This window comes from Pseudorca crassidens, chromosome 13, assembly GCF_039906515.1.
Source record: "Pseudorca crassidens isolate mPseCra1 chromosome 13, mPseCra1.hap1, whole genome shotgun sequence".
Taxonomy (NCBI): Eukaryota; Metazoa; Chordata; class Mammalia; order Artiodactyla; family Delphinidae; genus Pseudorca; species Pseudorca crassidens.
In genome coordinates, this window is record NC_090308.1 from 2,770,297 (window position 1) to 2,794,020 (window position 23,724).

Genomic DNA, 23,724 nt, shown 5'->3' on the forward strand with positions numbered 1-23,724 from the left:
GTCACTTCCCCCGTGGGCCATCTGCAGTGATAAAATCCTGCCTCTGCATGAACACAGCCTTTCCCTTTTCCTGCCACCTTGGACCCAGTATGCTTGTGTTTCAGCAGTTTATGCGCCAGGGGTCAGTCTTACCAAACATGGTTGTGAAAGCATCTTCCCCAAACCGATGTGTCTTATCTGTGCTCCATTAGGTTCACTGTTGGGGCTGGAGTCTTGGTTTCTCCTCTGTTACTTTAGACAGAATAAGAGTGTTTAGATAGTGTGTGCACTTATGCTCCTGGCCCTTTTTCTGTTTGTTTCAGATAATCTCTGAATTTTTTGTCCGCCTTTTAATTTTATGGCCTTTTGGATGGGAAATCTGTTTGGTAACTCAGTCTATCACTCTCTCCTGTGTTATTTCTTCCATTGCTTTTATTTAAAAAGAAGATTCCCACCCAGACATCAGATGAGTGTTCATCTTTGTTACCATTTTTACAGCTTGTTTTTTTTTTAACACTTACCTCTTTAATCGATCTTGGATTTATTGTTGTGTAAAATGTAGGGAAGAAATATATACTTATTTTACCCCTATAACCGGACAGCCCCTTGGAAATTTGAATGTAAGCATCTTTTTCTAATTTTGTCACCAGGTTTATTATGGCCTTTGCTTTCCATTACAAATACTATCTTCAGATATGTAAGTAACACTAAGCAGTGTTCCTCATTCCAAAGAGGTCTGAACTCAATGATAACAACATCAATCCCATTTAGAGGATTTTTAGATTTTCTTAACCAAAGTCAAAGAGTGAGCTTTGCAAGGAGATGGCAAGACGGGGGTAGGAACACAGTGTTCCGGTCCTCTGCCACCTGCTTCACCAGATCACGTCATGGGGGTGGGAGTGGGCCAGGGCTTCTCCCCAGAGGAGGACGTGCCTGGGGGTGGCAGTACATGGGGGTGACAGAAGACTGTCTCCCGCGGGCCCTTCTCAGCCGGCTCCGCTCCCTGAGGCAAAGGACGCAGGAGGCTGAGATGCGTCGGATGAGGTCCCCACCGTGAGGAGCCCATGGGTCCGCACAGCAGCTGCTCAGAGAGCCGCCTTGTCAGCCAGGGTTGGGAGGGGCGGCCCCAGGCCCCCTGTCACTGACGCATCCCCCCTTCCTTCCTGTGACCCTGTCCCACCCAAGGTCTCCTTCTCAGCCTGCGCACGTGCTTGGAGAGACGTCTTTCGGATCCCACTGCTCACGGGGGATCCCTTTCTTCCTTCAGGGTCTTTAGCTGGCATCCTCTGCGTCTTTTATTGAATGAATGGGTTTCAGCTTTTGCTTCTGTTGACTCTCCTGAAACCCCTTCTCTGCTGTTCTCCCTGGCAGAGCCACTGGAACCTGTAACTCGGGATAGACAGGAAATGGAGAGATTCCTTGTACCGTCTGCCTGGGAACTGTCTGCTTCTGCCCCCTTTGTTCATTCTCCTAAGTGGCGGCCGTGCTGGGGTGTCCACGGCAAGAACGACCAAGGGAGGAGCTTGTGTTGGGAACGTGTCCTGATGGAGCCGCACGGATGCTGCCATAAAACCTTCTCTCTGTAGCTGCAGTCGTGTTCAATAACAGAACGTCTTATTTTTACCTGTACCAGAAACTACTTTTTTAAAGAATGAATAGATGAAATGTGTTTTAATTAAGAAGCATATCAAAACTTCTTAAAACCACACCAAAAAAAGCCACCCAGAGACACCGACCTCTCCCCGGGTCTTGCCCAGCGACCCCATCACACACCTGGCGTCTCGCCTCCCTCCAGAGGGGTGGACGCGGTCATGGCTGCGTCCCCAGCGGAGGAGCTGCTGCCCTCCCGGGGCCCCTGAAGGTGGCACCCATGGAGACTTCCCCGGGCCCCCGGCCCCCGCTCCCCCGGCCACACAGCCCTCGGGAGGCTCCCCTGCTTCCCTCTTCACACTGTGGCCCCCAGACTCCCACTTGCTGGGGCAGCTCTGCGTCCTGTGTGCCGGCGCTCGGCCCTTCCAGCGTCTCAGGGCGATTCGGGGCCACTGCGGTCATAGGGGTCTGTATCGGACCGGGCACAGCCAAGCATCAGAGCAGAGAGAAAGATGAGGGACAAGCCCTTGCCTCTTATCATGCAGTGAAGCCGACTCCACGTACTAGGCAGCAAAGTGACCCCAGCGCAGGCGTGGCCTGGGCTGTGGGACCAGCACCGTCGTGCTCACACGCTACCCGTTGGTCTCGCCGTGACCCCGTGAGGCAGGTACCATCGTCACCCCAGGTTACAGACGAGGAAGCTGATCGGAGCCACCCGTGCGCTGGGAGAGACGGGGCCCGGCTGTGTGTGCTCCAGGCCGCGGGCCCCAGGCTCTCAGCCACAGATCCCCCGGGAAGGCGAGCGGCCAGGGCGCCAAAGCAGAGGTGGACCCCAGGGATCCTGAGCTCCTGAGTGTGAGAGAGGAAACCGGTCGTGGAGCAAAACGCAGGAGACTGTCCTGGGGCCCAGGGACAGGAAGGACTTCTGTTCTCTTTAGTTGTGGTAAAACATGCGTAATAGGATATCCATCATTTTAAGCATCTGTAAGTGGTGTTAGTAAATACATTTGCAACATTGTGTAACCATCACTGCTGTCTCTACCCCAGACTTACTCATCATCCCAAACAGAAGCTCTGTCCCCGTTAAACAATTCCCCACTTCCCTCCTCCAGCCCCTGGTACCTACCCTTCTGCTTTCTGTCTCTATGAATTTGACTTCTCCAGGGACCTCGTATAAGTAGAATTATATGGTATTCGTCCTTTTCTGTCTGGCTTACTGTGCTTGGCGTAGTGTTTCTAAGGTTTAGCCCTGCTGTAGTGCGTGTCAGGATTTTATTTTTAGGGCTGAGTGATAGTTCATGGCATGGACAAACTCCCTTTTGCTTACTCAGGCGTCCATCAGTGGACCCTTGGGTTGCTGCCGTATTTTTGCTGTTGTGAATAATACTGCTGTAAATGTGGGTGTCCAGTATCTGTTGGAATTCCTGTTTTCAGTTCTTTGGGGAATGGAATTGCTGGGTCATATGGTATTTCTGTGTTTTCTACAGTGGCTGCACCATTTGACATTCCCACCAACTTCACATCCTCACTCACGCTTGTTATTTTCCATTTTTTGTGGGTTTTTTTTTTTTATTATTATAGCCATCCTTTGGGAAGGACTTTTTTTTTTTTTTTTTTTTTGCGGTACACGGGTCTCTCACTGTTGTGGCCTCTCCCGTTGCGGAGCACAGGCTCCGGACGTGCAGGCTCAGCGACCATGGCTCACGGGCCCAGCCGCTCCGCGGCATGTGGGATCTTCCCGGACTGGGGCACGATCCCGTGTCTCCTGCATCAGCAGGCAGACTCTCAACCACTGCGCCACCAGGGAAGCCCATGGGAAGGACTTTTTAAATAAAACTTTAAAAGTACATAAGACCAAAGTATGAACGACTTAAATACCTGGTCCATACGGTGATATTCTTCATACTTGTCACGCTTAGAAATATTTGAGGAAAGTTTCTGCCTTCACACACGCGGGGCCGTAGGACGTCACTTGGACATTGCCCTGGGTGTACCAATTTGCTTGTGGAATCTTGGAGTTGTTCTTATTCTCAAGTGGTGATTTTGTTTGTTTTTTTGTTTATTTTTTCCTCAAAACGAATCCCATCTGTATTCCCAGATGGCTAAACTTTAGGCAGTGTCAGCACTGAAAAGGATAATATTGTAATTGGTTATAACACACTCATTGTTTTAAAAATTCCATAATCCATAGTTATCCTCAGGAAGAGGAAGAGAAGGGATTTTCCTCTTGATTTCTAGTCCCATCAGAAATGAGAACATTGCCATTTTGTAACCCTACATGACTCAAGCATCCTTGATCCGTATAAGCAAGGATATATACGTAAGCTAACGGATGAAGGATTGTAAGGGAGCCCACAGGTCATTCCCTACCAAAATATCACCCCTCACGTTACTTGTTACTTACAAGGGGATGTACACATCTTTGCAGTGAGAGGCTGATGACTTGCCACCTTGACCCAATGGAATGTAGCATCACTGAGCAAGGGTAACGCGGCACCCCTCCCCCCATCTGCTGCACCTTGAGGCCTGCAGCATCACCCGGGAGGTATTTTTGCCAAAAATGTTTAGCCTCAACCTTATAAAGCCTCCAGACCTAACCTCGGTTTATAATAAATATAGGAGTTAGAGCAACCAGTAAAGAAACAATCAGACACACGTAGGAACAATCTACAAGAAAACTGCCCTGGACTTAACCAAAAAGCCCACAAAAAGCACAGGGGAAAAAAAAGATGCAGGACCATTGTATTCTAGAAGCAAAAGGAATAAGGAAATAGAACAACCAGATCTAACGTGGGAACCTTGACCGAATCCGAGGTTGGAAAAAATAACAGCTATAAATGACATGGCAGGGCGGGCAGGACTGGAGTATGGATCAGATATTAGATGATGTTGTGGAGTGATGGCGAATGTTCTGCAGGGCGACCGTCGTGTTAGGGTTATGTAAGAGGTTACCCTGTTCTTAGGGCATGCCACATGTAAACGCACCTTGGCGTTGAATGTCACGGTGTCGACAAGTTATTGTCAGATTTGTGGCTAAAATGTGTGCATGTGTGCGGAAAGAGCGGGAGATGGAGGGGGGAGAGAAAATATCGAAATGCAAGCAGCAGTTGAATCTAGGTGGAGGACTTAGGGGTGGTCATTCGACCTACTCTTTCAACTTTTGTATATGTTTGAAAAGTTTGTAACAAAAGTCGGGGCAAATTATTTATATCTGATGTCTTGTGTTTCACATCCTGCCTTTGAAAGCCTTCGATTTTTCTGTCTTGCAGTTCGGGACCGAGTCAGATCGAAGATGGAGAGAGACATTTTGGCAGAAGTGAATCACCCTTTCATCGTAAAGCTTCATTACGGTAAAGGGAGGAAAAACAATTCCCTACTGTTGAGAGGACCTAGACCAACCCTCCCCCAAATCAGAGGAAATCGGCGTAGATTCCTTGTCTCACCTCCGGCCCTGTCTGGGGTGGAGCTCTCTCCCCCCGGGTTCCTGAGCCTCAGATTCTCCTTCTCTGGGGGAGGAAGATGCCCTGTTTTCATCTCGAAAAACCGAATCTGGGGGAGCAAGAGGTTACCCTTAATTAAATCATCATCATGGAGAAAGTGGTTTTAAAAAAAGGTCTCGACCTAGGTGGGGTGAATCTATATCATATTTTTGTGTCGTTTCAGAGTAGAGTGCCTATGACCCCATAGTTTCTTTAAACCAGAATGGTAACATCTCCTGCACTTTAAGTAAAGACGATATTTTAGGCATTTGAAAGACGGTAGCGCCTCGAGCCTCAGAACGGCCCTGCAAGGTAGGCTATCGTTTCCAGTTTTCAGAAGAGAAAACTGAGACTCAGACGGAATCATTCTGATTTCTGAGGCCACGTATCTGCGACGCCACACAGGCTTCTTCATTTGCTTTCTGCCTTTTTATCTCCTCGGAGAAGCAGTAAGTGAAACCTTCAAATGAAAAATAATGAGGTGGTGGCGCCAGAGTCATGGCAGACCGCATCACAGCTTTGTGCCCTAATCGAGTAATTAGTGTGGGCGAAGCGCTGGGCAGAACAACGACAAATCCCGTACCTGGTTGGCGCAGGGGCTCGGGGGCGGGCAGGGTTGTAGGAGATTGTCCGTGACTTTTACCGGCGTCGGGAGTGAAGGCATGAACACGCGCAAAGCCAGGAGGACCGGGCTCTTTGCTCGTGAGCTTCTGAGATTCCTAAGAAGACAGTTCAGAGAGCCCTGTTGGGAAAGCACACGGCCTCTCCTTTCAGAAATAATAAGAGCCAGCATGGATGTGACCTTGCGGGCAGCCGCGTGGTGACCGGATCCCTCGGGCCACGGGCAGGCGCCCTTAGATCCCAACGGTGGCGGCAGGCTGACCCCCCTTTATCACACGGCCGCCTCAGCGCTGCTGATTCGCTGGTGTCAGATCCGATCCAGGTGTCGTTTCGGTTGGTTTCCCAGGTGTTTTTCTGAAGAAGTTGAGAACTGGGGTCTTGCAGAGATCTTTAAAGGCATCCTCCACGTTACCTCTGTGATTGATCAAAAGATACTTGTTGGGCTTCCCTGGTGGCGTAGTGGTTGAGAGTCTGCCTGCCGATGCAGGGGACACGGGTTCGTGCCCCGGTCCGGGAAGATCCCACATGCCGCGGAGCGGCCGGGCCCGTGAGCCATGGCCGCTGAGCCTGCGCGTCCGGAGCCTGTGCTCCGCAACGGGAGAGGCCACAACAGTGACAGGCCCGCGTACCGGAAAAAAAAAAAAAAGATACCTGTCCTCTATCTGCCCATCAAGCCCTAGGACAGGGCATTCATCCACGCTGCAGTTTACACAGTTCTGACAAAGGGGTTTCTAGTTAGAGGCTTTATGTTTCTAAAACCCCAACATTTATAATGCTTCTGGCATTGACTTTTAGAAAATGAAAAGTTCCCAAGTGTGTGAGGATGTCAGCACCCCTTCCAGCCATGCTTCCTTTGTGTGTAGAACAGATGCCACGTGCCAGGCCAGCGGGAACATTGAACTGACCATCCAGTAGCCACGGTGGTTAGTTTCTCTTGAGCCTCTCGCGCATGCACCGTCCCCCCCTTTGACCAAGGCGTGCCCTTGCTAGTGGCGGGCGGGGGCTGAACCGTGAACTCCATGCCCATAACTGTGGCCCTCAGGGACCAAACAGAGCACACGAGCGCTGCTGCCACCAGGTACAGGTAGCTGGGCCGACCCGTCCCCAGCGCAGCCGTAAAAGAAGGAGCAGATAGTGGATATCCTTGAGCCCTGAGTTGTACCGAACACAACTCCATAGGAAGGGGAGGGGACTCGTCCCAAACGCTCACTACGATCGCCCTGCTCCTTACCAGACACCTGCCAGCAAAGCCAAGTCTCTAAGAAGACACGGTTGTGCCCAAAGCCCCGCGTCAGTAGTGGTGATGAGAGCAAGTGGAACCTACACATACTCTTCTCCATGTGTCTTTCAGTCCCTTTGTGATTAAGAAAAAGGCAGGAAGAAGGAGAGAGGGAGGGAAGGAAGGAAGGAAGGAGGCGGGGAAGGGGTGGGGAAGGGGTGGGGAGAGGAGGAGAAATAACCTCCAGACCATGAGTAAAAGTGAGAGACAGAGCTCATCACCGTCCACTCCCTTCCCCAAGTCCTGCCCTCTCCGCTGTGCGGTCTCCAGCCCGGCCCCAGTCCTGTTTCTGAAATGACCCAGGGTTACAGGCTACACAGTATTGTTTGAGCCAACGAGAGACGGGCTTTTTGCACTCAGAGCCTGGACCCAGGGGAATGATGTCCACCGCAGGGGACCGTGACGCCGAAATGCTCTCAACTCTCTCCTTCCGCAGCCTTCCAGACGGAGGGAAAACTCTATCTGATTCTGGACTTCCTGCGCGGAGGAGACCTCTTCACCAGGCTCTCCAAAGAGGTACATGGAGTGCAGGCTGTGGGTTTCTGCCTAGAATTCGAGGGACAGGAGAGCAGGGGGCGGGGTGTGTGTGTGTACGTGCATGTGTGTGTGGTGTGTGTGCAAGGGAATGTGTGAACGTGCGTGTACATGCATGCACGTGTGTGTGGTGGGTGGTGTGTGTGTGTGTGTGTACGTATTTGGTGTGAGGGTATATGGCGTGTGGTGTGTGCGCGTGTTTTAAAGATGTCTCACGAGTCACACAGAGAACTCTGTTGTCCTCGAAAGATCTTAAGAAAACGGACTCTTCCCAAGACCCCAGTGGAGCTCTAGAACCTTCCCTGTGTAGAGCAGATGGAAACTTGATTTATGTTACGTAGGGAAGACTTTATTTCACAACGTTTCACTTTCCACTTTCCACCCGTGAGCGCTCCATGCCCCCGAGGGCTTGTCCTTGACCCCCACTACCTGACTTAGGAGCTTTCCGGGATGTCTTGCAGCGCAGCGTGAAAGCTCTCTGCCCCCTGCACACCCTGCTCGAGGCAGTGATAATGCCAGGCTTTTAATCCTGTTGATTCTGTGCAGTTTCCTTTATACAGAAGAGCATGATGAAGGTGACAGCGTGTTGACACGATGCACAGAACAGGTTCCCGGCCCTTCTGACACAACCTCACCTGGCACCGGGGTTCTTACTGGGCTGTAACAGGGGGTTCGGGCTGGCCTCCCCCTTTCCTCACTGCCCACTTTTACAGCAGGAGATCCCTCCATCCGAAGTGCTGTCAGTCAAGGTGAAGCGGCAGTGGGCTCCCTGAGACCTCGGGCTGCTCTCCCTCTGTTTCCTGACGGTCCCTCGGGCAATGGCACAATTGATGTATTGGGCTCTTGGCGATGCAGGTTGCAAGCACGGGCTGGAGGATCCAGATCCAAGTTCTCCAAAGCCCTTTGGGTCAGGTCTCTGGTCCCTTAACCTGCCTCCCAGCTGAGCTCTCGTTTCCAAAGACGGCGAATCACTGACCTCGGCCAGTGTCTCATCTGATGCCTAGTGATTTGCTCCCTTCCCACCCCGGCCGAAGGAAGTCAGGCCACTGGGGGTTGGTCTGTCCAGCATCCAGGGTGACACACCCTGTTGTTGGGCTTCTTGACCAAAAAGGCAACACGCAGGGTACCCATAGGACCCTTTATTTCAGAGTAGAAGTGAAGTTGTCCAGCCTGGGCTCAAGAGGGTCTCAGTTCACAGAAACACAGGAAATGAATGATACCCTAACCCTAACCCTATGCAAAAAAGTACTTCCCTTCCATCCTCTTCACCGAGTCCACTAGACAACATCCTTGTGTGTGTCGGTCTCCGTACTGACTGCCTTCAAGAACTCACATCCATGGGTGTTTCATTCCCATAGAGAAACCCTTTGTCATTTGCACTTGGAGGCCACGCAGATCTGTGCCCTAAGCGCGGCCAAGGAGAGTCATACGGCCGCCCCTGAGCACTGAGCTGTAGATGTGCCTGTGTGGTTATGGACAGAGATGGAGAAAGTCGGGCCAAAGAGAATTCGACAGCCAGCAGGATCTCCTACGGGGAAATCCTTCTCACAGGGAAGCCCACTGAGTATGCTAACCAATGTAGAAAAGAAATACCCAACCAGGAAAGGTGCCGGCCGAGTGTGGAAGGCAGAACAGGAGATTCCAGAGGCCAGAGGGGCAACGAGGGTTGGTGGTACCCAAATGTCATCCAGGACTTGGGGTGCACGTCCTCCCCACTGGGCGGCATCCCTTTTGTGAAATGGATGTGCTCCGCCGTCATTAGCCTGATGTAGTCACTGTTCAATTCCCCAAATTGCCCTTATCCTGAGCTTTCCAGGCAACCTTCTGATCATGTATTGATTTTTCACGCATCTGCCTTCAGAGAATTCAGTCATGACATGGGTTTCTAGTCTCTGTGACATTCATTTCTCATGGTGCGGGTAAAGAATGGTTTCTGATACCATCTGGCTTGCTGGTAAGGTGACTACCAAATTACATGCGGTTCTCACAACCACAGGGACAGGGGAACAGTAGGAGACAATGACCTTGAGGTGTGCTGGGCGCCGTGGCCTCGTGTGTGTTTTAGCTAGACCAGCGTCCCTCTCCCAGCAGCCTCTCCGGCAAGGGGCGCCCACCGATGCTCCACGGGCGGGTCGTATTTGGTGGGACTCGTCCCGCTTTGGGGAGACGGCAGTTCCTAGTTTGCATAAACCCAAAAGGGGGGAAGAGGTGAACTTGAAGGGAGGAGGGATGAAATTTGAGACATTTTCAGTAAATCCTTCAGGCCTGTTTGTAATCAGACCTTCACAGTGTGGTTTAGTTTTTTGTATTAAAGTGTTACATTAGAAGCACACATATTAAAACATAAACCCAGAAACACACTCCAGAGCTGCATGGTTTGTGGGGCAGGAAAGGTCGGGGGAGGAAACTCTGCCCGGGGCTCCGCCCAAAAGGCCCAGCGGCTTTGTGAGGAGCGCCCCCTCCCCTTCACTGGTCCTAAAACTTTGCTGAGAACTCATGTTTCCACTGTAGGAGTCAGAAGAGCCTTGTCTGGGGGCCGCGGTCTGCAGAGCGGAGCGGAGTCTTCGTGGGGCTGAGTGCCTCTGTCTTTAAAGCCAGCAGCCACAGAGCAGGCTGAAGTCTTGTTCTCTCTCCTGCCAGGTGATGTTCACGGAGGAGGATGTCAAGTTCTACCTGGCTGAGCTGGCCTTGGCTCTAGACCACCTGCACAGCCTGGGCATCATCTACAGAGACCTGAAGCCAGAAAAGTGAGTGAGGACAAGGCAGGGCAGGGCCCTCTTGCTGCCCACGTCGCCTTGTCCCTGTACTTAATTCCCCAGGGAGGGCATAGCCTGGGGACATTCCGGTGCTAGCGCCCCACAGGCAGGGATTCCACCTGCCCGCCCCTGGAAGGGTGCCCAGACATAGGTGTGGCTTGTGCTGGTTTGTGTGGGATGGTCCCAGCCCATTCTCACCTGACCCTCGTAACACCCTCCAAGGGAGGCAGGGCCGGGCCTGCATCCCTGTGGTCCAGGGGAGGCTGGGCAGGTAGTGGAGGCTGGTCAGGTAGAGGAGGCTGGGCAGGTGGAGAGGCTGGGCAGGTAGAGGAGGCTGGGCAGATGGGAAGGCTGGGCAGGTAGAGGAGACTGGGCAGGTAGAGGAGGCTGGGCAGGTGGAGGAGGCTGGGCAGGTGGAGAGGCTGGGCAGGTAGAGGAGGCTGGGCAGGTAGTGGAGGCTGGGCAGGTGGAGAGGCTGGGCAGGTAGAGGAGGCTGGGCAGGTAGTGGAGGCTGGGCAGGTAGAGGAGGCTGGGCAGGTAGAGGAGGCTGGGCAGGTGGAGAGGCTGGGCAGGTAGAGGAGACTGAGCAGGTAGAGGAGGCTGGGCAGGTGGAGAGGCTGGGCAGGTAGAGGAGGCTGGGCAGGTAGGCAGCCCACCATTCCTCCTCCCACAGCCCCTGCCCTCCCTCCTTAGGTGGGACCCATCCTGCACTGGGAATGTCTCACACGCCACCCCCTCACTAGTGTGTGTCTTCTGTGCCGGTCTCTTCCCCATCACCACCTCCACCTTGGAAAGCCCTTTCAGCTGTCTCGACAGGCCCATTTCTAGGTGACGAGTCAGAGGAGCCTTTCTGAGTTTTTCTAAAAGACAGTGGCACCAGATTCCCAGCCCAAATTCCAATAAGATTTGTGTATCTTTGGCAATGATCATCTGTAATACTATTTCTAGGATATTTTGCTAATCCAGTCTAAATCTTTTTTTAAAGTCCCTCCAGATAATAATGTTCTTACTTCAGGTTCTTTTCCTGCTGTTTTCTGTGTAGAGCTGCACAGACTAGGAGGATCCACTTGAAAAGGAAGGATCTAGCGGATGCTGTTTTAAGTTCATTTGGTTGACCTGACAGTGGTCCCTGCCGCGAAGTTGATGATTTTCTCCCTCTGGCCTGTGACGTGGTTGATAATGGCCCCCTGTCCCCCTATAGACTGAGGTCCATGCCTGTCCCTGGATATGTGGGGCCTGGTGGGACCCCAAGGCTTGGAGCACAAGGCAGCCCAGGCCCTGAGGGCACAGGAAGTAGATCCCAGCCCTTGTTCCTGGTCCCTTCTTCACCTGCAGGGAACTGAGAAAAATGCAGACTCTGCTCTGAGAAGTGGCAGTCGTTTAAGGGAAACGCCTGGGTTTGCCTAGAGACCAGGAACGTTGTGTATGTCCCTGATGCAAAGCGTATTTGCCTGTGACCAGAGGGAAGTGCTCCCCACGCACGGCATCAGCCTAACCACCAGCTGGGTACAGCCTCACTGGCTGCACGTGTAAATGATGTTTAAATAACCGTGAAAGGCTCTCTCCTGAGTATCCCCGTAAGAGCCGTGTCCTGCAAACTCAGCCTCGCCTTCGGAAAACAGGCGCTGAGGCCGCTGTCACAGCCAGCTCTGCCGACCTGCTCCCCTCCGCTGTGAGCTCTGCCCCATGAAGGCAGCACCCCGATTCTCCCTCTAGTTAAAGGTCAAAGGGATCTTTATAGTTAAAAATAGTAATATGGAATTGCAGGATTGAAGAGAAAGGATTTTGTTTCCATTAGAATTAGTAGGGAGTTAATCATGAAAGTTGCTCACTTCTGGGCAAAGATTAAGTATAACTGAAAAGCAAAGATAAGAACATTCGCTTCTTTCATTATAAATTGTCATCTTAATTATACACTGTGACTTTTCCCTTCCCATTTCCATAAAACAGTAGGTATGATTTTTATTCCCATGGCAGCGTTTTAAAAATTGTGGTAAGATAAACATGACATAAAATTTACCACCTTGACTATTTTCAAGTGCACAGTTCAGTCGTGTTAAGAGCGTTCACACCATCTGTGCGATCGTCTCCACCATCCATCTTCCAGACTTCTTTCATCCTGCAAAACTGACGCCCTGTCCCCATGATACCCCACCGCCCTCCCCTGCCCCAGCACCCTCCCTTCTGTTTTCTGTCTCTGTGGATCTCACTGCTCCGGGGACCACACGTAAGGGGGGTCACACAGTATTTGTCCTTTTGTGGCTGGCTTATTGCCCTCGACGTGGTGTCCTCGAGGTCCATCCATGTGGTAGCCTGTGTCAGAACTTCCTTCCTTTCCCACATGTGTTTAACGTACCACATATTAATCCTCACAGCCCACGTCCTGGTCTCTTTAGATCCGGGCTGGTGCCTCCCAGGAGCTGGTGGAACAGAGTTTAATTACAGCAAAGAAAGAAACAGGGCAAGCCAGGAGCCCCGGGGGCCTGTGGGCTGATGGGCTGGAGAAGGGCCTCGTGGAAAGCTCGCCTGCGTCCATCCCCTCAGACGTTCCCTCCGCCCTCCCGTGGGCGTCAGCCTCGCCGTACTGCAGAGAGCTGGGAGGAACAGGACAGCGCTCCCCGTGGGGCATCTGGACGTCAGATGCCGGCATGCTGAGAGCTTGGTCCAGGGCACCAGGAGGGACCCCGTGGGACCGGCTTCCACAACATGGCTCCCGGGGGCTGAGGCCTGAGGTGTCACAGACTCCCCCGGAGGTCGCGGTGGTTCCCAGGGTCAGGCGGGGCTCGTGGAGGGGTCTGGCCAGAAGAGCAGGCTCTAGCCGTCGAGGGCCCGCCTGGGTTCAGGAAGTCCCCTCTGAGCAGCTCTGCGTCTGCACAAGCCAGGGCACTTGCGGACGCTCTCAGGCCCATTCATGCAGGACAGACAGCCTGGGGGGTCCCCAGACCTTCCCCTGGGCTTGAGAGGGTCTCACACCTGCAGTCCCCAGTGTGAGCCTGCTGAGCCAGGCACAAGAACATGGGGGTGCCCTTTGCCCCCCACACACCGCGGATGTGCCTGTGCTCCTGACCCAGCAGAAGCTGCCGACTAGGAAGCAGTGGTCTAAAGGCCACGTCTGCGAACAGCAGGTGACCTGCCGCCCCCCAGCCAGCGTGGAGAGTGCTGCCCAAGGGCCTGTGCGGCTCCCCTGGGGTCTCCGTGCCCTTCCGTGTGTCTCGTCTCTTTTAAAGCATCTGTTTCCCCCCCTTTCTTTCAGCATCCTCCTGGACGAAGAGGGACATATTAAGATCACAGGTTTGTAAAATTCCACCCGCCACCGACCGGTGACATCACCCCGGCGCCCCTGGTACCTGGGGGCCGACCCAGAGCTCAAGCCCTCTCTCTCATCACACCAGCGTGTGCACGCAGGGCTGCCTTCCCCGTGGCCGTGGCTTGGTTCTTTTGGTGTGTGTCTTCCTGGGGACGCTCACGCTTCCCAGGTCGGCCCTCCTTCCTTCTCTCCCTCTGACTTAAGACCCTTCTAGTGCCTTTCCTGCTGACTCTCAGCGTCACTGGATGTTTCGTTCAAGAATCTCATCTTAGCATGTCTGCGGGGCCGATCTCCCCACTGAAACCTCAAACCCCTCCCACTGCCGTCGGTTCAGCCAGAACGAGCACCGCCCCCCCTTGTTCCGTGACACCCGCTTGTGCTAGTTTCCTCTTGCTGTGTCACAATTACCAACCTCGGTGGCTCAAAACAGCATCAGCTCATCATCTTAACAGCCCTGGCGGCCACAAGTCCAAAACAGGTCTCACAGGGCTAAGATCAAAAGGGGTGCACTCCTTTGTGGAGGCTCCAGGGAAGGATGGTCCTGTCGCCTCTCCGGCTGCCCACTTCCCTGGGCTCACGGCCCCATCCTTCTCCTTCAGAGCCAGGGGGCAGCACCCCAGTCTCTCTCTGACTCTGGCCTCTGCCCCCAAGTCCACATAAGGACCTTGTACTTACTGTGCGTCATCCTGGCGCCCCAGGATAACCTCCCTTCTGGAGATATAGCAGGGCCCCCTCTGCCAGGTAAGGTGACCTATTCATAGGTTCCAGGGTTGGGGCGTGGACGTCTCTGGGGGCCATTCCGCTGGCCCCCCGCTGGCCGGGTCCTGGCCTGGTCTCCACTCACACCCGCTCCCCGTGTCCACCAGTGGGCTGTCCCTGCGCAAATGCTCCCCCCTCGCCTCCAGTGGCAGCTGTCTCTGCTTAGGCGGGACACCTGCTCTACCCCTGTTCTGTCTTCAGAGCCTCCTGTCCTCTGCTTCTCAGCCCCACACCATGTGGTCTCCCTGCTGCCTGTTCCCTTCTCTGGGCTGGTTCACCCCGTTCTTGATGGACCCCCAGTCCCAGCAGAGTGCACAGAGCGATTGACAGTTACTGCTCATTAATGTCAGACAGTGAGACTTCTTAAATTTCTCATGAATTACGCACAAGAGCACGGCACTCACCTGACAGACCCTTTAGACGGCGACCTCCTGCCAGGGGCTGCACAGGTCCAAGGGCGTCCGCAGTGTCTGCTGGTGGGACCTGCCCCCCGCAATGAGTCCAGTTTGACCTGCTGGGGCCTTCTGTGCCTTCCCACGTGTAGAGCAGCAGAAGTTAACCCTTAACAAGCTGAGAAAGTAAACCTGACTTGACTTCTACAACTGGTTAAGGCGGTTCAGAAGCGCCCGCCTGGCACTTTGTGGAGACTGAAGGTTCTGCGAGTGCCTGACCGGTTTTCTCTGCTGAGTGAGGAGCTGCACGTGTATTATATAGATCTCACGTGTACGGAGGTAGCTGGAATAAGTGTGAGCTGCCACGTTAAATTTATGTGTCATATTATAGAGGTTTGGCTTCCTCTGTTTAGTCATTGTGGTCAAACAAGCCCCGAGACTCTGATGTGCTGAGTGAGTCACTTCGGCAGTGAGCGAGCAGCCCCACGTGGGTGCTGGGGACTCTCACCTAGCCGTGAGCTCTCTTGGTCCTCACGTGGCCCCAGGAAGAAGGGATGTCAACCTTAAACTCACAGATGGTGAACGTGGAGGGCTCTGGAATCTTAGAACCAGCGTGTTCACTGCGTCCTTCATCCGCTGGGTGCAGTAGCGCGGGCACTGCAGGATGACGGCCTTGGCGGAAGGTTTTGTGGACAAGGTCCAGGGGAGGATACCCCATGGCAAATGCTCTGAAGCCCCGCCCACCTTGTCTGCCTTCCCCTTCGTGCCTCACCAGCCGGGGACCTCCTTCCCGAGTGGCCTCCTGCTCGTAACCCCTTTCCCGCCCTTTCCTTCAGAACAAGCGCCGTCTTCCTGCCCTTCCTTCGGAGTAGCCCCGCAGGCCTCTCCGCTGGGGCCGCTGACGTCCAGGGCGTCCTGCTAAAAACAGGCTCCCGGGGAATTGGTGTCAGGCGTCAGGAATGCGGTTTCTAGGCGCCCTCGGGAGCACTCCTGAATGTGTGGGTCCCTATAGAAGCTGACCCGGAGGTGTCGGGTTTGGTTCAGCTTCTGTGGGCAGCCTGGCCCCAAGAGGACAGCGGTGGGAGGTGGGCCGGCCGGGCAGCAGGGCTCCAGGTGCCGCCCGGAGACTGAGCACTGTGTGCTCTTTCTCTTTTAGACTTCGGGCTGAGTAAGGAGGCCATCGACCACGACAAGAGAGCCTATTCGTTCTGCGGGACGATCGAGTACATGGCGCCCGAGGTGGTGAACCGGCGGGGCCACACGCAGAGCGCAGACTGGTGGTCCTTTGGCGTGCTCATGGTATGGGGGCTCGTGATATGGTGTGGCGTGCTCATGGTACGGCGTGCTCGTGGTATGGTGTGCTCCTGGTATGTATGGCATGCTCGTGTCATGGTGTGCTCGTGGTATGGTATGCTTGGGATATGATGTGCTCATGGTAATATGTGCTCGTGGCTTGATGTGCTTGCAGCGTGGCATCTGCGGTCCCCAAGGTGCCCACGTGGCTGTCCCCTGAGCACCCGCCCACTCCTGGGGTTCAGAGGTCCAGGAGTGACCCGAGGAAAACAGTGCCCATTGTGTGACTCAGGACAAGGGGGGCCACCAATTCCTGACCCTAGCATTTCCTGGCAGCCTCCTCTCTGTCCCCCCTCCAGACTCCCACCATCAGGAAACAGAGCTGGGATTCAAGTTAGGATGCAAATGTGTTAAGAGTCAAACCTTTATCCTTAACGCTCTTACGGGTTTAGCAGGAGGATTTGAAGGGATGCAGCTATCTCCAGATTAAACATATTTTTCTTATTTCAAACACAGAATCCCTCCACTTAGTCATCAAAATCACCATGAACCAAAATACACGTAGAGTGAAGCATTTTTACATCTGCATCTAGAAACTTGGATTTTCTTTGGGTCACGTGTTCGCAGACAGAGCGTGCAGCAAACGCCAGGGCGGTCTGTAGTCACAACAGAAGCGGGCTTGGCTGCCGTCCCCCGCCTCACGCGGTCCTTCCTCTCCTCCCTTCCCCCTCCCCCCACCCATCCCCCGCAGCCGGCCCGCCGGGCCCTCGGCGTGGGCCAGACTTCCGAGGCTGTGAGTCTCACACTGACTGGATGGGAGGAGGATCGTGGCATTCCCGGCTTGTCAGCCCCCTCCTTGTGTATTCCACAAACGAGGAAACTGAGGCGCGTCGCTCGGCCAGCACTGGCAGAGCCTCCTTCCCACACGCATGCCTCTCGCCCCGGGACCTCTGGGCTGGGTCCTGCTCACGGTGCAGGGCATCAGCTGGGTGCCCCTAGGCTGGTACCCAGGAGGCCACGCTCGGTCTCTCGGTTCTGGTCCCCGGCCCCGTGGGCTCGGAAGCGCTGGCTGTGTTGGGTTTGTCGGCACGGACGGCTGACCCTCGTCTGTGGGGGGCAGACACGTCAAACCAGCTCGGGTGGCCGTTCCCACGGCTCCGGCCGGGATGCCAGCTCACGGGCGTACAGTAGGTGACGTCACACCACGCGGGGCAGTGCCCCCGTCTCCAGGGTCAGTGCGTTCTCCCCCCCGTCAGCCACCTACGAGGGAAGTCAGGCTGTAATGAGAAGACTGCTCCCAAGACAGAATCACAACAAATTAAGCACATTAATACAGGCAAGTGATGGGCCCAAGCTCGCGGCCTGACAAGGGCGCCGTGAGCGTCAGCTGCCAGGGCGCTGGTGGCGCTTGCCGTGTTCGTGGTTATACAGACCTTGAATAGCCTCTGCTGGGGTGCAGTCCGTCTCCACGCCAGAAGCCACGGGGACGTCCCGCTCTGCTTACCTTCCCACCGATCATCTCTCTTTAGACATGTTGGTGAGACCGTCAGGGTAGCCTCTTCCTCTGCAGGGTAACTTTGCATCCTCGGCTCTGCTCCTGTCCACGTGGGTGCTTCCCCGTTACCCTGTCTGGAGGGTGTGTAGTGGGGGGCGGGCACGGGGGCCTCGGCACCCTCGCTGCGGATTTTACTGGAAGTTTGATGTTGTCTTCCCGACACCGGAGCCCAGGTCCGAGGTTACAGCTCTGCGTCTTCGGGAGTGATTCCAATTCTTAAGTCCGCATCCGCCTGAGAAGCACGTTCCTCTGGAGGGTGGGGTGGGCTCCCAGAGGGAGACCACAGGCTTCATCCTGTCCCTGGATCCCAGGGATACTCGCGAAGCCCTTAAAGATGTAGGCTGGGGGCTTCCCTGGTGGCGCAGTGGTTGGGAGTCCGCCTGCCGATGCAGGGGACACGGGTTCGTGCCCCGGTCCGGGAGGATCCCACATGCCGCGGAGCGGCTGCGCCCGTGAGCCATGGCCGCTGAGCCTGCGCGTCCTGAGCCTGTGCTCCGCAACGGGAGAGGCCACAGCGGTGAGAGGCCCGCGTACCACAAAAAAAAAAAAGATGTAGGCTGGGCTCACGAGTGACCATACAGTGGTTCTCCAGGGAGCCCTTGCCCGATGCTCTGACGTCACAGAATGCCACGTGTGTCTCTGTGGAAATGATATTTAAAAGAGCAGGAGGCCAGCCCGAGCCTGGAGAGGACTGTCTTACCGGCCAGCACAGCAGAGAAAACTGCAGCTAAAACCACACACACATCAAAGCCACCTGGAGTTAGTTTTGTGAGGTTTCTGGGGGAGAGGGGAGTGGGAATATGCCATCCCCCTCGTCTGTTTCTAGATATATTAATAAAATCTGTCCCATAATATAAAATATGCCTTTCATACTTTTTTCTGGTCAAAATCATTGCATATTAAAGAAATAAATGGAGAGGCTGAAAGGAAATAAAAGGGGCAGTGAGGACATAAAAAGAAAGATGGAAAGAAAAACAACTGAGAGAGAAGAGAAGTCAAAGCGAAGGAGAGGCTTCCCTGGTGGCACAGTGGTTGAGAGTCCGCCTGCCGATGCAGGGGACACGGGTTCGTGCCCCGGTCCGGGAGGGTCCCACATGCCGCGGAGCGGCTGGGCCCGTGAGCCATGGCCACTGAGCCTGCGCGTCCGGAGCCTGTGCTCCGCAACGGGAGAGGCCGCAACAGTGAGAGGCCCGCGTACTGCAAAAAACAAACAAAAAAAAGGTAGCGAAGGAGGGACAAGAAAGGGAGGAGGAAAGTGACCTGCTCTGAGCTGATGCCCCCAGTCAGGCTTCTTCCCACTTGTTTCCCCCACGTCTTCCCAGGCTCCCCACACTCACTTCTGGAACCTCCTCTGGTCCCCCAGCTGTCGATGTCTGGTGCTTTGCTGTGACGCTCTCACGGGCCCTGTCATCTTGTGTTGTGAACACGCGTCTCTGTGAGGGTCTCCCGGGCACAGGGCATGACCTTCCCGCATCCCTAGCTCAGGTGGCGGTGCCGGTGCCCAGGAAGGTCTGTGCCCCGAGGGTCCACAGGCAGTGAGAGCAGAGCGGGCCTGGGCTCCCCGGGCCCCTGCGCCTCCTGCCCCCATGAGACGGGAAATGCCCCTGGACTTTGGAGAAGGTGACCGGAGAGGTTGGCCCCTCGCCTCTTCCAGGAGAGGCCCAGCCTCTGCTGTCTGCCACGGTCCACATGCCAGGAATGGTCCCGCCACCTTGCTCTCGGGCACAGGACATTCCTCCCTGAATTGCTCACTCCTTTGACAGACTCGTCCCCTCCTCTTTCGGTGTCTCGTAACAGCTGGGGAGGTGGGTCACAGTAGCCTGAAGGAGGAGGGTCGTCACGGTGATGAGTCTGCAGGGCACTCAGGGTCCGCAGAGCACCCTCCCATTCGACCTGGACCCGGAGCGCTCTCTCCCCACCCCTGTCCTCCCCTCCTTGCTCAGCCCCTCCACGGCACCCTCCAGAGAAGGCCGGGTCCTCAGTCGACCCCGTGGAAGGTGTGTGGCCATGGCTGCAGGTCCCCATCCCCCTCTCCATGGCGCTGAGCACCTTCTCACGGCCGTAGAGCTGAGGGTTTACTGTGTCCATCATCCATCAGTCTCCCCACTGAATGCCAAGGTCCACAATGCAGTTCTGTTCGCTGATGTATACCAAGCATGTAGGCCAGCGCCTGCACTTAACTGACCACATTTTGAATGGGTACGTGAACTTGGGCTGCATTTTGCCTGTCTGGGTCTCGCCACTGTGAAGTTCGTGGGTTCTGAACTCTTGCTTCTGTGTTGGTCTGCAGTTCGAGATGCTCACGGGGTCACTGCCATTCCAGGGGAAGGACAGGAAGGAGACCATGGCCCTCATCCTCAAGTGAGTAAGACACCCACCTTGGGACCCACCCCAGTACGCGTTAGCGCCTTCTGATATCGAGAGCTTCGGTCTTCAAAAGCGGGACTGTTCAGTGGGCAGTAACGGTAATGAGCGTTCGTGGCATTTTCATGTCAGTGGGTGGAGTCAGTGGCATCTCTCAGTGATTCTGATGAAATCTCCTACCAAAGATAAAGTTTTCCATCAGTAAAAATCATCTAAGTTGTCCAACGGCAAGGTCTTTAGACATGATGGTTGGTGACCTTCAAAAGTGCAGGTTCAGGGGGCAGAGGGCTGCAGGGGCTCCTGAGAGAGCCTTCCCTTCTCTGCCTGTTGACCCGTTCATGCACGTGCCTGAGCTCTCCTGCCTGACATCAGCAGGAATCATACGGCCCGAGTCGCTGAGTACGAACATAATTTTCTCCTTAATTCTCATGAAGAATCTTTTAACACAAAAATGGGTTTTGCTCTTAGAACCCTAGAAAGAAGTCTAAACCCAGAGCCAGTCTTGCTGTAATAGCTTTTAAAAAACAAACAAAAGAAAAAACAAACAAAAAAACCACATCATTTTATTTTTTTGGCCGTGCTGCGCAGTAGGCAGGATTTTAGTTCCCTGAGCAGGGATCGAACCCATGCCACCTGCAGTGGAAGCGCAGAGCCCTAACCACTGTACCGCCAGGGAAGTCCCTTGCTGTAACATCTTCATCAGAGCAGGCTTCCTCTGAGCGAGATGTCAGAGGGCAAGCCCTGGGAGAGAGAAGCTGACGGAGGGCGGACGGGGTGAGGAAGTGGCCCTGGAATCAGGCAGGCTCCAAGTTACTGTCTCCCTGCTCAGTGAGAGGCTGGGCCCACCGCACCTGCAGGAGAATCCACGAAGGTGCCTGGCCTCACGACCAGCTCTCTCAAACTCTGCTTGCAGGTGGACACGCAACGCTTGTAGAACCAGGAGGCACCTGCAAAGCTTACGGTTTTGTAGGTACATCATTATATAAATAGAAGGAGAGCAGTTCATGGAAGACACCCCGTAGAGAGGATGTAAACGATGTTTCCCTGTATCACATGACCTTACACTGTGGATGACATGCGTAACTACAGTCTACTCTGGTTTTTTTTGTTTTTGATGGCCTCTGTTCCTTTTAATTTTAAGAGGGAACAAGACCTTTTTTTCTAAAGCAAGAATAATTCCCTCCAGCAAATCCCAGGTGTGAACTTGTAACCTGTAGTTGGGAGTGACAGCATTTCTGAAGGGGCAGCAGCAAACTGTGGACACGTGGTTCCCAAAGCGAGGTCCTGCAAGGCCCTCCTTTCCCAGATGTTGCCGCAGACCACACCAGAGGCAGAGGAGAGAATCCAGCTGTCTCCTCAAGCCAAGAGGAGGGTCCTAAAATGTCAACCATGCTGGCATCTCTCCAAAGCCTTTTTTGTTGTTGTCTTGGAAACCATAGTTAATTTCCATTTAAAATGTTCTGTATGTTCGTGGGATCATTCTTGTTTATTTTTAGTGGCCTTGTTATTTTTAGTGAATCATTATATGGCTGTTGTAAACAGCTGCTCTGGGTCACGTGGATGTGATTGGGTTTGTCTGTGAACGCTGACTGCAGAACCGCAGAACCCTGAAGAAAACCCTTCTCCCTTTGGGGCTCATCCTTCTTACCCGAAAATACGACTGTGCTTTTCAGAGCCAAGCTGGGCATGCCGCAGTTCCTCAGCGTGGAGGCTCAGAGTCTTCTGAGAGCCCTCTTCAAACGGAACCCCTGCAACCGGCTGGGTAAGACTCGCTGAGCCCCCGGGCCCGCCCCGGGCCGCCCACACGCTCACACTCTGCTCTGGTCTGGCCCCGCATCTCACCACGTTCTCTGACAGCAAAAGGCCCTGACGCAGGGGGGGAAGTTCTGTCACATGTTGTCCGAGCTCTGAGGATTTCAAAAACACACGGTCGCTGCGCAAGTATTGTGCTAACAGCCACCGTTTGTACACAAAATGGTGGTACTTTAGAACTCCGTAAACTAAAGACAACCCTGGAAAAGCCACCCCGTCCAATTTGTCTTTGAATGTTACAGAGAGATCATAATGGTTTGCCCACTTCTGATTTGCATCATGAATTAATTGATTACTTTTCGTTAATGTCTCCATCAGTTCAAGAGAGACACTGAAATGATCTCTGCTAGTCTAAGGCCAACTTGTCGTGCAGCTCAGCAGATCTTAACCCGAGTTAGAACACACCTGCCTCAGAATCCGGTTTGCAGAGCTGTGAAACATCAAAGTGCACGTAAACATCTTTGCACATCATTTCTGCTCCTGTCTGAACCCCTGAGCCTGCCCAGTCTAGAGCCCCGCCCCAGTCTGGTATCATCAATCTTTTAATGTTTGATCCCAACAATTAACTTTGGGTTAATTACCCCTTTATTTTGATTCTGTGACTCCTTCCTGGTGCTCTGCCCCCATCCAGTGTAGACACGGGCTCTCCGAACAGCACTGAGAGGCCAGGGGTGCTGGGCAAGGCAGGTACACAGCCTCTCACATTCCTCCGCCGATTGGTTCTTTCACAAACCAGGTAAATAAGTCATTTCTCTTCCTGAGCCTCTGGTTCCTCTCGGGATGACAATGATACACATGGAATTCTGCACTAATAAAATTATTATCTCATTCAGATCCTCACAATACTACAAAGTAGATAAAAGGAGAAATGTTAGATTCACTTACGAAAAGAGGTATATCCCTAAGAATTGCTTTTAGCTGCAAAGTAAAGAACTCTTAAATAATTTAAAATTATTTAACCCAGCTAATTTAATGTTTCAAACTGCAATTATTCTTCTCACATTACAAGCCGTGTTGCAGTAGAGGGTTGTAAGCGTTGGCTGGGCAGCTGAACTATTGCTCTCAAAAGCCCGGATAGGTCTGTCTTCTTCGTTTACCATCCTTAGTGTATTGCCTTTTCATCCTCACGCATGGTGCCTTACGATCACAAAACAGCTGCTGCAGCTCCAGGCATCACATTCATGTTGAAGGGAGCACGAGGTGGCTCCTGACCAGAGCCTCCCAGCTCTGTGGGCACAGGGTCCCATGTGTGCCCCCCACACCCCCGGGATCCCGGGGCCCCCCTCACCTCATCATGCATCCTAGGAAACCGGCCCCATCATAACTCATCTTCTGGTCCCTGTGGTTGACGGACTGTGCAGGTCTGGGGCACCACGTCCCTCTGGTGTTTCAGAAATGCCTGCTTTTTAGGCAACTGGGGGAATACTGGGGCTCCGTACTGATGGTCTCAGGCTGACCGTCCACCTTTGGGAGGTAACTAATTAAAAATAGTCCCCCCCAGTTTGACTGAGTGGGAGTGGGAGTGATGGAGAATGGCTCGATGTTTCGTGTAAAATAGGATATGGGGGTCTCTCGCCCTCCACCCTCCTTTTCTCTCCAAGTCTCAACCCTCACCCTCCCTCGAACTATCTTTAGCTCACAACTTGATTCTTTTTTACTTTAATTTGAGCTGAGGATATAATTCTTCTCCCTTCGCCTGTAGCGAACTCCCTGAAATTTCACTGTAATTGGATTTAATGAATTGTGTGAAAATCTCAACTTGTTTTCATTTTATATGGAATTTTCTTTCTGCGGAAAAATTGGACAAAAAGTATCAAGATTTAGAAAAACACAAGAAAGATAATACATAAAATCACAGTCTTGAGGAATAAAATGGTGTATTTATCAGACCCAAGCATGAGGTGAGGGTTTCAGTGTTTACCTAAAGACCTCCCTATGTCGTAAAGCGGCTATAGCCAGAGCAATTTTTTTCTTGCTGTTCATAATTGCTATACTTTTTAACCA

The 23,724-nt window shown here is 53.5% G+C and overlaps 1 protein-coding gene across 9 annotated transcripts in view; it reads left to right on the forward strand.

The window, feature by feature from the left end:
• The window catches only part of RPS6KA2 (ribosomal protein S6 kinase A2), a 352,189-nt gene that overhangs the window by 278,557 nt on the left and 49,908 nt on the right, over nt 1-23,724 (forward strand). For all 9 annotated transcript variants that reach the window (XM_067701555.1, XM_067701561.1, XM_067701557.1 and 6 more), the window contains 7 exons: nt 4,839-4,919; nt 7,385-7,464; nt 10,123-10,229; nt 13,492-13,529; nt 15,853-15,995; nt 19,835-19,905; nt 21,582-21,670. In XM_067701555.1, coding sequence (XP_067557656.1) covers nt 4,839-4,919; nt 7,385-7,464; nt 10,123-10,229; nt 13,492-13,529; nt 15,853-15,995; nt 19,835-19,905; nt 21,582-21,670 — 609 coding nt within the window. The remainder of the gene's footprint in view (nt 1-4,838; nt 4,920-7,384; nt 7,465-10,122; nt 10,230-13,491; nt 13,530-15,852; nt 15,996-19,834; nt 19,906-21,581; nt 21,671-23,724) is intronic.